Source organism: Mauremys reevesii, linkage group 2 (assembly GCF_016161935.1).
Source record: "Mauremys reevesii isolate NIE-2019 linkage group 2, ASM1616193v1, whole genome shotgun sequence".
NCBI lineage: Eukaryota > Metazoa > Chordata > Testudines > Geoemydidae > Mauremys > Mauremys reevesii.
This window is the reverse complement of record NC_052624.1, coordinates 114,021,389-114,036,025: the sequence shown is the minus strand read 5'-3', so window position 1 is coordinate 114,036,025 and position 14,637 is coordinate 114,021,389. Positions and strand designations below refer to the sequence as shown.

General features: G+C 44.5%; 1 protein-coding gene across 9 annotated transcripts in view; it reads right to left on the bottom strand.

Annotated features, from left to right (window-relative positions):
• COL15A1 (collagen type XV alpha 1 chain) overlaps window positions 1-14,637 on the bottom strand; it is a 276,139-nt gene that overhangs the window by 140,274 nt on the left and 121,228 nt on the right. For all 9 annotated transcript variants that reach the window (XR_005594255.1, XM_039525414.1, XM_039525413.1 and 6 more), the window contains 2 exons: window positions 12,332-12,458; window positions 9,804-9,922 (listed from right to left, as the gene is read on the bottom strand). Coding sequence is in view for 8 of the 9 variants with exons in the window: in XM_039525414.1 (XP_039381348.1) it covers window positions 9,804-9,922; window positions 12,332-12,458 (246 nt within the window). In the remaining variant the exon portion in view is untranslated. The remainder of the gene's footprint in view (window positions 1-9,803; window positions 9,923-12,331; window positions 12,459-14,637) is intronic.

Sequence of the window (14,637 nt, the reverse complement as noted above, 5' to 3'; positions counted from 1 at the left end):
ATGGGTGAGTGGCTAGTGGTATGCAAGAGGTCAGACACAATTATCCCTTCTGGCCCTAAAGTCTATGAATTAGAAGTTATATATACTGTTTGAGTCATAGGAAGTGAATGTTTTAGAGGAATTATATTTGTAAATTCTGAAATAAATTCTAAACCTTATGCAAATCCATGTACCCAACTTGCATGGCCTATCATCAAGCTACTCTTTCACCTTTCATTATAAATCTGTCACAACAAGCATTAGGACTGACATGAAGAGCACGTAAAAGCATAAAAGCCAATGGTTAAGGCTACGTTTATGTCACGGAGGTCATGGAATCCCTGACTTGCAGAGACCTCCCTGACATTCTCTGCTTCAGACCTAGGGACAGCAGGACTTTGGAGCTGGCAGCCAGCAGAGCCCTGGCAGGGTTCCAGTGACAGGCAACAGCAGCAACAGGGGCCCCTGCAAGGTTCCAGCGACAGGCAACAGCCTCGCACAGGGGAGGGGGAACGCCTTGGGCGAGCGGCTGGGGGGGGTCACAGAGAGGTCACGGCTTTGGAGAACTTTTGTTTATTGCCTGTGACCTGTCTGTGAGTTTTACTAAAAATAACCATGACAAAATCTTAGCCTTAGCAATGGTACATGTCCAATTGAAACACACAACTTCAAGTAACTTCAAAATTAAACTTCCACTCTGCATGTCTTGCTGGCTGCGGAGATCAGCATTGATGTACTGCAATTTCAAATCATGACAGAGCAAAGTAAGAATGAAGCAGAGAACTTAAAGTTGGAGATACAAAGGTAAGTTCAAGGAAAGGAACAATATTAATCTAGTGGGTAAAGGTCTGGTGATTAATAAAGCTACTAATGATATGTGAATATTTGGCAGTATGTCGAAGAGGAGGACTTGCAGGTATCCAGCTACACATGTCAACTAGAGGATGAAATAGCCTTCTGATTCATGGCATTTTAGGCTAAGAGCTCCCAATCTGATTTCCAGCTTTCCATGATATTTGGAGCAACATAATTGCATACAAATCAAGCAGGCACAAGGCCTTGTGTGAGCACTGGGCGTAATATGTTCATTTCTCTCCACCATGTGGGACCAGCTCTGCCACATGTAGCCAGGGCCCTGTCCCCTTTGGGGAAGCTAGCATTGGTAGCGGTTTTAGGCTGGAGCAGTCCCTTGTGCTCAGGGGATTGCCAGGGCTGTCATTGTTCCTGGCCTTACCTGAGCCACAACGAGGTGAGAGGAAGGATCCTTGTACTCTCTTCCCCCCTTACCTTCCTATGCAGGGTCAGATGCAATCCAGCCCTGAAAGTTTCTGCCCCAAAAGGGATTATTTTTGCCAGACATTATGACTGATTGATTGTGTGATTACTCCCAATAATTGTGTGATTATTCCCAATGCTTTACAAGGGATTTACAGAGACAAGGTGGATGAGGTAATATCTTTTATTGGACCAACTTCTGTTGGTGAGAGTCAAGCTTTTGAGTTTACACGGAGCTCTGCTTCAGGGCTGGGAAATTGTTGGGTCAATAAAAGATATTACCTCACCCACCTTGTCTCTATAATATCCTGGGACCAACACAACTACAACGACGCAGCATTCAAGGAATTTACAGATATTTCTGGTCCCTAATTTGCCATTAAATTATCTAAAGCATCTCACTATAAACACTATAAGAGAGGCTCAAATTAAATGTATACTCCAAATTAAAAAACATAATAAGACGACCAAAAAAGTGCCATAATGGCTAAACAACAAAGTGAATGAAGTGGTTAGAGGCAAAAAGGCATCCTTTAAAAATCGGGAGTCAAATCCTACCGAGGAAAATAGAAAGGAAAATAAACATTGGCAAGTCAAATGCAAAAGTATAATTAGGCAGGTCAAAAAAGAATTTGAAGAGCAACTAGCAAAAGACTCAAAAACTAACAGCAAAAAAATTTGTAAGTACATGGAAAGCAAGAAGCTTGTCAAACAATCATGGACGAACAAGGTGCTAAAGGAACACTCAAGGACAATAAGGCCATTGCAGAGAAGTTAAATGAATTCTTTGCATTGGGCTTCACTGCAGAGGATGTAAGCAAGGGCGGCTCTAGAGATTTCACTGCCCCAAGCATGGCGGCATGCCGCGCGGGGCGCTCTGCCGGTCGCCGGTCCCGTGGCTCCGGTGGACCTCCCACAGGTGTACCTGCGGGGGGTCTGCTGGTCCTGCGGCTTCGGTGGAGCCGCGGGACCAGCGGACCCTCCACAGGCACGCCGCCAAAGGCAGCCTGCCCGCCGCCCTCCCGGCAACCGGCAACTTGCTGGGGCCTGGAGCCGCCCCTGGATGTAAGGAAGATTCCCACACCTGACCCATTCTTTTTAGGTGACAAATCTGAGGAACTGTCCCAGACTGAGGTGTCAATAGAGGAGGTTTCAGAACAAATTGATAAATTAAACAGTAATAAGTTACCAGGATCAGATGATATTAATCCAAGAGTTCTGAACAAACTCAGATATGAAATTGCAGAGCTCCTAACTGCAGTATGTAACTTATTGTTTAAGTCAGCCTCTGTACCAAATGACTGGAGTATAGTTAATGTGATGCCAATTTTTTAAAAACTCCTGAGGCGATCTTGGCAATTATAAGCCGGTAAGCCTAACTTCAATACCAGGCAATTGGTTTAAAACTATAGTAAAAAACAGAATTTGCAGACACATAGATGAACACAATTTGTTAGGGAAGAATCAACATGGCTTTTGTAAGGGAAAATCATGCCTCATGATATATTAGAATTCTTTGAGGGTGTCAACAAATAAGTGCACAAAGTCTGATCCAGTAGATATCATTTACTTGGACTTCCAGAAAGCCTTTGACAAGGTCTCTCACCAAAGGCTCTTAAGCAAAATAAGCAGTCATGGAATAAGATGGAAGGTCCTCTCATGGATTAGTAACTAGTTAAAAGATAAAAGAACAGGAGTACTTGTGGCACCTTAGAGACTAACAAATTTATTTGAGCATAAGCTTTCATGGGCTAAAACCCACTTCATCGGATGCTTGCAGTGGAAAATACAGTAGGAAGATTGTGTGTGATCTGTTAAGGTGAGCTATTACCAGCAGGAGAGAAAAAAAACTTTTTGTAATGGTAATCAAAATGCCCCATTTCCTCACACCTTCTTGTCAACTGTTGGAAATGAGCCATTTTGATTACCATTACAAAAAGTTATTTTTCTCTCCTGCTGGTAATAGCTCACCTTAACAGATCACTCTCCTTATAGTGTGTATGGTAACACCCATTGTTTCATGTTCTCTGTGTATATTGTGACAGACCCAGACCAGTGTGGTACAGGAGTCTGGTAGAGAACAAATATACTGGTCACTGGATGAGTAGTTTTCTGTTCCCTCAGTGACCAGAGCAGGGGCTGCACTAGAGTAATCAGGAACCTGCTAGAACCAATTAAGGCAGGCAGGATAATTAAGACACCTGGAGCCAATTAAGAAACTGCTAGAATCAATTAGGACAGGCTAGCTAATCAGGGCACCTGAGTTTAAAAAGGACCTCACTTCAGTTTGTGGTGTGCATGCGAGGAGCTGGGAGCGAGAGGGACGAGGAGCTGAGAGTGAGAAGACATATTGCTGGAAGACTGAGGAGTACAAGCATTATCAGGCACCAGGAGACAGGTCCTGTGGTAAGGATAAAGAAGGTGTTTGGAGGAGGCCATGGGGAAGAAGCCCAGGGAGTTGTAGCTGTCGCGCAGCTGTACCAGGAGGCACTATAGACAGCTGCAGTCCACAGGGCCCTGGGCTGGAACCTGGAGTAGAGGGTGGGCCTGGGTTCCCCTCAAACCTCCCAACTCCTGATCAGACACAGGAGGAAGTGACCTGGACTATGGCCTGCTACCAGAGGGGAAGGTCTCTGGGCTGTTTCCTGACCCACATGGTGAATCTGTGAGGTGAGCAAATCCACCAATAAGTGCAGGACCCACCAAGGCAGAGGAGGAACTTTGTCACAATATATATATCTTCCTACTGTATTTTCGACTGCATGCCTCCAATGGAATTGGGTTTTAAACCATGAAAGCTTATGCTCAAATAAATGTGTTAGTCTCTAAGGTGCCACAAGTACTCCTGTTCTTTTTGCTGATACAGACTAACATGGTTGCTACTCTGAAACCTGTAGTTAAAAGATAGGAAACAAAGGGTAGGAATAAATGGTCAGTTTCCAGAATGAAAAGAGGTAAATAGTGGTGTCCTGCGGGGATCTGCACTGGTGAGGCCACATCTGGAGTACTGTGTCCCGTTTTGGGCTCCCCACTACAGAAAGGATGTGGACAGAGTCCAGCAGAGGGGAACAAAAATTATTAGGGCTGGGGCACATGATTTATGAGGAGAGGCTGAGAGAACTGGGGTTATTTAGTCTGCAGAAGAGAAGAGTGAGGGAGGATTTGATAGCAGCCTTCAACTACCTGAAGTTACAGGAATAGCGTTCCAGCGCCTGCTTTGCTGTAGCAAGGGGGAGAAGCAGTGTAGAGATGCACAGAACCTGGCCCTGCTCCCATGAAAGTCTGTGAAATGCACAGGAGCTTTGCCATTCACTTTAATGCCAGCTGCAGCTCTCTGCTTCTGCATGCACACAGCAGAGAGGGGCACAGCCCCGCAGCAAAGGTTATTTTCCTCCTCTTATTACATTACATTGGCTGCAATGCTGCCCGGGTGCTGAGTGCATGTATACTAAGGGAGATACAGCAGGGCCAGTTTTCCAGGCCACCCTGGAAGAGAGGCCTTTGGTCCTCCTCCATAACTAGTCCTAGCCTAAACCCACAGTGCTTCCAGTAGGGGAGCAGATTACCATGGAGAATGACAGGGTTTTCCAAATTCTTTCCCTTGCACTAGTTGATTGATGCTGCATGACCCCGGCCACTCCAGTCTGAAGGGAGAGAAAAATAGCACATGCATGCGCGTCTGGAGGAGCATCACCCAGCATCATAAGTCAAAAAAGTCCAGCAAGTGATAGTGGAGTGCCTAGCAGTAGCAGTACCACTAGCAGCAAGAAAACCAGGAAAACCATTAGTTTGGGTGTCTTACTCTGACCACTGTGAGAACAATTCGGAATAATGCCAACAAGTTCAGGGCTAGTGCTCTGATAGGGGTTTGGAACAGGTCCCATATGAGGAGAGATTAAAGAGGCTAGGACTTTTCAGCTTGGAAAAGAGGAGACTAAGGGGGGATATGATAGAGGTATATAAATCATGAGTGGTGTGAAGAAAGTGAATAAGGAAAGGTTATTTACTTGTTCTCATAATATAAGAACTAGGGGCCACCAAATGAAATTAATGGGCAGCAGATTTAAAACAAATAAAAGGAAGTCGTTCTTCACACAGCGCACAGTCAACCTGTGAAACTCCTTGTCTGAGGAGGTTGTGAAGGCTAGGACTATACTGGGGTTTAAAAAGAGAACTGGATAAATTCATGGAGGTTAAGTCCATTAATGACTATTAGCCAGGATGGGTAAGGAATGGTGTCCCTAGCCTCTGTTTGTCAGAGGGTGGAGATGGATGGCAGGAGAGAGATATCACTTGATTATTACCTGTTTGGTTCATTCCCTCCGGGGCACCTGGCATTGGCCAGTGTCGGCAGACAGGATACTGGGCTGGATGGACCTTTGGTCTGACCAAGTATGGTCGTTCTTATGCTCGGTGTGTAACACCACTTAGTGCTACTACAAGAATCAATCAAGAAGTAGATTGCTGGAAAACATGGAGCGTCTTCTCTCACGGTGGATAGAGGACCAAAACCAGCGGAACATATGTCTAAGTTTGCTAGTGATACAAGCTAAGGCAAAAAGTTTGTATGACAATTTGAAGAGAGACCAAGGTGAAGGATCACAGACAGAGACTTTCACAGCAAGTCAGGGATGGTTTGATCGGTTCAAGAGGCGCTTCCACCTGCATAACATCAAGATGTCCAGTGAGGTGGCTAGTGCTGATACTGCAGCAGCTAAAGAATTCCCCAACTTTCTCAAGAAAATAATTGAGGAAGGTGGCTATCCCCCTAAACAAGTCTTCAATGTCGATGAAATGGGCCTGCACTGGAAGAGGATGCTTGAGTGGACTTACATTTCCTGAGAGGAGAAGACAGCGCCCGGATTTAAAGTAGCTAAAGGCCGACCAACCTTGCTTTTAGGTGGTAATGCTGCCAGAGACATGAAGATGAAACCACTGACAGTGTACCAATCTGAAACACCATGCGCTCTCAAGGAATTTTCAAAGGAACACCTTCTGGTCATTTGGAGATCCAATAAGAAGGCATGGATAACTGAAGCTATTTTTTCAGAATGGCTGACACTCAATGCTGTCCCCGCATGGAAGGAATACTGTGCCAAGGAGAATCTTGACTTCAAGATTTTATTGCTTATTGATAATGCACCAGCTCATCCGATCAACTGGACAACCTGTGCGAAAATGTCAGTTGTTTTTCTGTCACCTAATGCCACATCACTCTTCCAACCCATGGACCAAAGAGCCATCACTGCATTTAAGGCATGTTACTTATGCCACTCTTTCGACCAGCTCATCAGAGGCACTGACGGGGAAGACAAACCTATGATTCAGCAATTTTGGCGTGACTACAACATCCTGAAGTGCATCAATAACATTGGCGAGTCCTGGGCTGAAGTTACTCAGGCATCCATGAATGGTGTGTGGGGGAAATTGTGGCCTGAATGGGTCAATGACTTAAAAGGATTTAAAGATGTTGTGCCCGCTATGAAGAAAGATATCCTCAGCTTGGCAAGAAAGCAGGTTTTGATGAGTGGAAGAAGCCAACGTTACACAATTTCTGCAATCACACCAATGAAGATCTGATGCAACTGGAGGTGATGAGAGCAATGGAAGAAGAGGGCCAAGAAGTAGAAGAACCACCAACCCATCAAAATTTGATTGCCAAATTTTCTGAAGCTTTCCAAATGATTGAAGCTGGCTTGCTAATCCTTAGTAATGATGATCCTGACAGGGAATGCAGCTACAAAGTGATTAGGGGAGTTGGTCATCTAATGACTTGCTATAAAGAAATTTACCAAAGGGGGGAAAAAAAAGGAAAGCAAAACAACAATCTCTAGATGTTTGTTTGAGTTCAGAAAGTTCAGCAAGAGGAGCAGCCGGACAATCCACCCTCTTCCACTCTCTGACTCCACCACTTCAACCAAGCTTCATACTCAGCAATGATGATTGTAGTATTAAATTGTTTCTTTAATATTGTTTAAAAAACTTATACCCATATTAAATTGCTTGTTTAAAATGTATATAATGCTTTTGTCTGGCAAAAAAAAAAATCCCTAGAACCTCCCACCATTTACATTCATTCTTATGGGGAAATTGGATTCACTTAACATTGTTTCACTTAAAGTCGCATTTTTCAGGAACATACCTACAACATTAGGTGCGGAGTTACTGTACAGAGAAGGGCAACAAAAATGATTAAGGGAATGAAACAGCTTCCACACAAGGAGAGATTAAAAAGACTGGGACTTTTCAATTTGAAAAAGACACAACTAAGGGGAGATATGATAGAGGTCTACAAAAATCACAAATGTCATGGAGGAAGTGAATATGGAAGTGTTATTTACTCCTTCACATAACACAAGCAGCAGGTGTGTTCCAATGAAATTAATAGGCAGCAGGTTTTAAAACGAACAAAAGGAAGTATTCTGCACACAACATACAGTCAAACCCATTGCCAGGGGATGTTGTGAAGGCCAAAACTATAATTGGGTTCAACAAAGATTTAGATAAATTCATGGAGGACAGATCCATCAATGGCTATTAGCCAAAATGGTCAGGTATGCAACCCCATGCTCTGGGAGTCCCTAGCCTCTGGCTGCCAGAAGCTGAGAATGGATGACAGGGGATGGATCCCTCAATAACTGCACTGTTCTGTTCATTCTGTCTGAAGTACCCGTATTGTTCCGAGTATAGGCCGCTCCTGATTATAAGCCGCACCCTTTCATGCCCCGAAACCCTGCCCCCCCCCCCCCGTGTTCCTTGACCTCCCCCACCCCAGGGACCCCTGCCCGCGGGAGGTAAGGTAACAGTGGGGGTCAGTCCCTTCCCCCGGAAGGCGGAAGACCCCGCAGACGAAGACCAGAGCAGAAGAAGCTCTCCGGCGCTGCTCAAGAGTTTTCTCCGGCCCCAGAGCGAGTGAAGCGGGCAGAGCCCCCCGCGGCTCCGTCTGGGGGCTCCTGGGGGGCTCCCCACCCGCTGGAGGCAGACGGCCCCCCCTGCCCTGCCCGCCGCTGGGATTTCTGGGCTGGCTGGGCTCGCCGCTGTGGGCGGCAGCCAAGCTGAGCGCTGATCCGCCGCCGCGGAGAAGGGGGGGCTCTCTGGGCCGCCTGCGGCGGGCCCAGAGCGCTCTATTTCCCCCCGCCTGGGATTTAAAGCGCTCTGGGCGGCTCGCCGGCGGGCAGCAGCCCAGCGCTCTTTTCCAGCCAGGGCTGGGATTTGAAGTATTTTTATTTATTTTTCAAGATCGATTTACTTGGCATTGGCCGCTGTTGGAAGACAGGATACTGGGCTAGTTGGACCACGGGTCTGATGGCTTTTCTTATGTTCTAACACTGTGTGCTTGTTTATCAAAGTACCCAGGGCCATACCCAGCTACCATTACTCAGGCAAAGCTCCCAATGAAGTCTGGGTAAAGACTGTAGGATCAGCCTCTCAAATTTTGAGTATGAAGTTGGTGTGGACATAAATGTGTGTCTAAGGGAATTCTGTGCTTTAAGTAGCTAGCACAATTCAGATATACTTTGGGTATCTGCTAAGTGAACTGGGCCTATCTTGTTTCAAAACCACCAAAAATGAAAAAAAATTCACAGAATTTTTGCAAGAGTACTCTGCAAACAATCAAACTCGCTTTCAAATCTGTTCAAGTGCTTTTGCCTCCTCTCTTGAAAATGTAATCTATTTCAAGAGGTTTTCTTTTAACTACTGAGGGAGGGCGGTATTGTTTACTCAGTTCTAGGGACGAGCCACAGATACAAATTTCAGAACTGAACTGCTCCAAAATTCAAGGAGTTTGGGCTCAACTGCTCTATCCAGCTGATAAAGGAGCCCTGGTGCATATTGTGTAGCATTCCAAATAGATTTTAAATTACATAACATGCACCAGAGGCTTTACTTAAGAATAAAGTAGCCCCTAGTCTGCAAGGCTGTCTCTACAAGTTAGTTCAAGATGGATGTTATAAAATGAACAACAAACTCCAGGCTCTCATTTTGAGGATTTATAGGGGTTCTTTTCCTTCTTCGTGGCTTCTTTAAATAAAGTAAAAGTAGTCCACATCAAAAGCACATGTTTGCTCTGTCTGTGGCACAGTATGAACTGGAAAGTTTGGATCTAGATTTGAACTGCCCAACAGTTTAAGTAGGTTTGGATATGATGTTGCCATGAGATGCCATACCTGCTTAAGTATACAAATAACTGATCACCATAAACATTATTAGTAAGCTGAAAAGGATAAAGGTGCTATTTCAGGAAAGCATTTAATGATATGCTTAAGTGCTTTCCTGAATCAGAGCCATAATGAGGAATTTTCCTCTAGGGCAGATTGGCAGAGGCCCTGGAGGTTTTTCGCCTTCCTCTGCAGCATGGGGCATGGGTCATTTGCTGGAGGATTCTCTGCAGCTTGAGGTCTTCACACCACAATTTGAGGACTTCAATAACTCAGACATAGGTTAGGGGTTTGTTACTGAAGTGGGTGGGTGAGATTCTGTGGCCTGCTTTGTGTTCCTTCTGACCTTAAAGTCTATGAGGAGCTACATAGGAAGCCACTTATACTAACCTTTTCTCTGCTCACTCCTTGCAAAACAATAGCACTAGGACCAGCCTCTGGTTTTAGTATTTCCTGGGCTACCGTAGTGGCGTCACTTTCATGTTGATCATTTCCCGCACTGGTTGAACCTAAATAAAATGAAATAGAGAACACACACTAGAAGACATTTATCAGGGAAGAGAGCAAACATACAGGAAGGCAAAAGAAGGAAAATAATTGGTATTTGACAAAAATACACAAACAGAAGATGAAAGTGGGAAAGAAGGGAAACCCCCAAAACTCAAGGCAAAAATAAAATCTTTCTGGAATAGAGAAGGATGGAGTTAAATAAAAACACAGTTATTTCAAAAACTTTGAAAGATAGTTAGGGGGATTTTTTTAAGAAAGTACAAAAAGAGAGAAGATAGGTACAAAAGAGGGGATATACCAGGGCCGCCCAGAGGATTCAGGGGGCCTGGGGTCTTTGGCAGCGGGGGACCCCCGCTTCGGCAGTAATTCAGTGGCGGGGGGTCCTTCCACTCTGGGACTCGCTGCCGAAGTGCCCCAAAGACCTGCGACGGGGGCCCCCCGCTGCCAAATTGCCGCCAAAGACCCAGCACTTTGGCGGCAGGTCCCGGAGTGGAAGGACCCCCCACTGCGAGTCTTCGGGGCACTTTGGTGGCTGGTCCTGGAGCAGAAGGACCCCCCGCCACCGAATTGTGTCCAAAGACCTGGAGCGGAAGAAGCTCCTGGGGCCCAGGCCCCGCAAGAGTTTTCCGGGGCCCCCCGAGCGAGTGAAGGACCCTGCTCGGGGGGCCCCAAAAAACTCTCGTGGGGGCCCCTGCGGGGCCTGGGACCTGGGGCAAATTGCCCCACTTCCCGCCCCCCCCCCCCCGGGCGGCATGTACTGTAGGAATGGGTGAGATAAGGAGAGTGCATTGGATGATCTTCTTGCTTCAACCCTTTGCCTTCCCACTGCCTAACTTTCAACTGTACAGCTTTAAAAATGAAGGGTGTGCCCTGCAAGGTTTGTTTCAGGAGTCTTTGGCTTAAGTGTAATCCTCTGTCTAAGGGTGAGGTAATTAGTTATGCAGTCTCCTCTTTGGCCTTACTCCTATTGCTGATTCCTGCTCTAGTAATGTGGTTGTGTGCTGCAGTTTTCTCACTATTGGAGAACTGGGTTCTTCTTTGCTTCGTGCCCTGCTTAGCACTTTGTACCTGGCACTTACACATGAAATGCTCCATACCTGCACTACATAGGATCAAGTATACACATTGGGAAAATGGTGCCTCACATTTTAGATTTTTTACCCCTCACAGTTTCTCACTTTTCATCATCATGACCATCCAATGAATGACAGTTAAGTGACCCTGTTGCTAAGATACTAGGCTGGAGCTCAAGAGATGTGGGTTCAATTCTTGGCTCTGTCACAGACTTCTTGTTTGACCTTGACCAAGTCACTTCGGGCCAGATTTTTAAAGGAATTTAGTTGCCTTAAGAGGCAGATTAGGGACCAAGTTTGATTTTCAAAAAGTGCCTACACAATTAACTCCCACTGAAATCAACGTAAGTTTAGGTGCCTACACACTTCTGAAAATCCCACTAGGCACCTCTCTGTATCTTTAGGTGCCTAAAGACCTTTGAGAATCTGGCCCTTAATCTCTCTGTGCCTGTTTCTCCACTGTAAACTGGAGATAATACTCCCCTACCTCACAGGGTGTGGCAAAGATACATTTGTCTGTGTGGTGCTCAGACATAACTGTGACGGATAACAGTGTGGTTAAGTATGCAGTATTCACTATCATAAGAGATCATAGAATTAAATACTGGAGCTAAATTTTTTAAAGGGGCTGGACAATTTTAGAACCAACAGCATTTATATTTATACATTCTAAGATGGGGTAATGACACTTCATGTGCCCAGGTATCAGGTGATCTAAGCAGAAGTTAGAGAAGTAAAAATCCTTCCTACATATAGTACTGCACAGTTGACCAGGTACACTACTGCAAGACACCAGAACCGGTGGGTATGCACGTCTGCTGGCTTGCATTACTGTCCACTGAGAGTCATACAGACCGAGAATTTATTTTAATTCTTTGTTTTATCTGTTTTTCCTCTCAAACAAACTATAGTTTAGTTGAATGCAGCTATGATCAGGACCTATCTTTGTTGAGAGGGGTATGCCTGCTCTTTGTACATCTAAGAACTAAGGATTTTTTTGCCCATGGTGTGGTTAAATGATCTGTGGGCCCCATGGTTAGCAAAAAGGGGCTCAGGAGGGGTTGTAGTCTCTACCTATAACCACTGTTACAATGGACTGGTTTGAAAAATTCAAAGTGCACCTGTTTGGTGAAAAATGTATTTTACCCTGCACTAGGCTCATCACGTTCAGTACTGATGAGATGCCCATCATAATATACAGAATATCTAAGATATTTAAAATGATTATGTATATTTCAGGTAGTACCCAAAATGTGCTACATGCTTTCTATACAGAGAAAATATAGGCCCGGCCATGAAGAGTGTAGAAGTAAAAAAGGGTAATATATATAGTGCCTTGTTCTTTGATTGTAGGTGGTTCAGGTGTTTCATCTAATATATGATGTCCTGAGAAATCCATTTCTTCTGATTGAGCTGATACAGTTGGAGGTGCTCCTACAGGTCCAGCTGTTGTTTCCTCAGGCTAAAAAAAAATAAATTCCCAAACAATTGCTTAGCAAAAAAGTAAAGCAAACATATTTGATCATTATTCTTGAGAAAAGTCTTACCATATAAAATGAATCAATAGGTTTGTTCTACTTCAGAGAATAGAAAAACCTGTTATATTTATGAATTTCAACTGGAGTCTTGGTTTTCTTCCAAATAGCACTTTTTTATGCACTTGTTCCTAATAATGCCTAATTCTTTTTAATGTGTTTTCAGTTACTGCTAAAAGGCAGGTACCAATAAAATTAACATTTACTAACAAGAAGTATTTGCATTACATTACAATAAAGTTTTTTCTCTTTAACCGCTGTTCTTTCTTAAATACCTCATTTCTGATTGGCAGGAACCATCTCTCTAATTTATAGCCAAACGGTTTTAATATGAATTTCATATAATATGTATGAAAGTTTCAACTAAGTTCTGCTGAAAGGCTAGCAAACAGATCTGAAATCCAGATCCTCTGGGCCTGGTAAGACATTTGGCACCAGTCTGGAGAAGGCACAGGCGGTATTAAGCCACCATTATGGCTTCTTAGTCCTGGAGCTGGCAAGTGCCAGCCCTATCCACAGAGCTGGCAGTCTGCTCTGTCTTCTGCTGGCTGCCCATAGGCCACAGTGGCAATTTCAGCAGCCTGGGGTCGGGTAGGTGTAGGAGCACACCTGCCCTACCACATACACTCAAGGCTTGTCTATACAAACAGTTAGTTTGTGGCAAGCCGGGGTGTAAATCTACTTTGCCATGCACTAACTGTCTGTATGGCCCCTGCTGACGTGACTAAAATTTCCTTAGTGCACTTTAATCTATACACTTTATAATGAGAGTAGACCAAAGGGCATTATAGAACTTTAGTGCATGGCAGCAAGGTCCACATGGACAGTTTGTGTATGGCATATTAGTGAGAGGTAGAGTTACATCCCAGCTTGCCATGCACTAACTGTTCATATAGACTATCCCTCAGAGGCTTGAGACAGAGCTGGCTCTGTGCCACCAGAGGATTGCCCTACTTAGTCCTCCACTGGCCAATTAAGCTAGGTTTAAATGTGATTTGTGTTGCCATAGCAACATGGAGCACATGTAGTGGGCCAAAGAATCTGGCAGAGATGCACATAATGGTAATAAGGAATTTTAACATATTTTGCTATACATGTAAAAGAATGGAATTATACCTAGAACATCTTTAGCCTGATATTATCCTTCTGTTTTTATGTATATACAAGAAGGAAACTCTTTCAAAGCAGTTTGCTGTGTTTCCATAATAAAACACTAGAAATAAGGTTTAAGGTCCTTATTCAGGAAAGCATCCCTATTCAAGACAGCACTAAAGCATGTGCTCAGGTCTCATTGAAATCAATGGAAACTAAGCATATGCTTCAAGTACAATATGCACTTAGATGCTGTCCTCATTTTAAAAGGAAGGACAGTGACAGCACAGAGGGGAGGACTGAATACTAAGCCCTTGGGGACAGGGACTGTCTTTTTGTTCTATGTTTGTACAGCACCTGGCACGTAGGTACCCTAGTCCCCATTGTGCAATCACAATACAAGTCACAATTATAATTGGTGGGTGCAGATTCCTGCTATTTCCAGATTTGAGTCTTGCTACTGGTCGTAAAAAAATAAGATAAAATAAGATTGCTATTGAAGGCATCGTGGCTTCACTTCAGTCACTTGTAAAGCTCTGAGGAAACATAGGATATGTCTATACTGCAATTAAAAACCCGCGGCTGGCCTGTGCCAGTTGACTCAGGCTTGCGGGGCTCAGGTTAAGGGGCTGTTTAATTGCAGTGTAGATGTTTGGGATTGGGCTGGAGCCTAGGCTCTGGGATCAGGTATGGCGGGAGGGTCCCAGAGCCCGAATGTCTACAGTGCAGTTAAGCAGCCCCTTAGCCCAAGTCAGCTGGCATGGGGCAGCCACAGGTGTCTAATTGCAGTGTAGACAAACCCATATTTGTTTTAAGAAGTCAATTCTGACTTGCAATTTCTTTCAAAGCTTAAAGAAGAAAGAATACCAGAAGTCTTGTTCACTGTGGGCCAGATCCAACTCGCAATGAAGTCAACAGGCATCTTTCCATTGATTAGACTGGATTTCAAATACCTTTGCTCTAACAGATTACATATATTTGTGTTCGCTCCTTATCTTCTCTTTTCCTTTATTT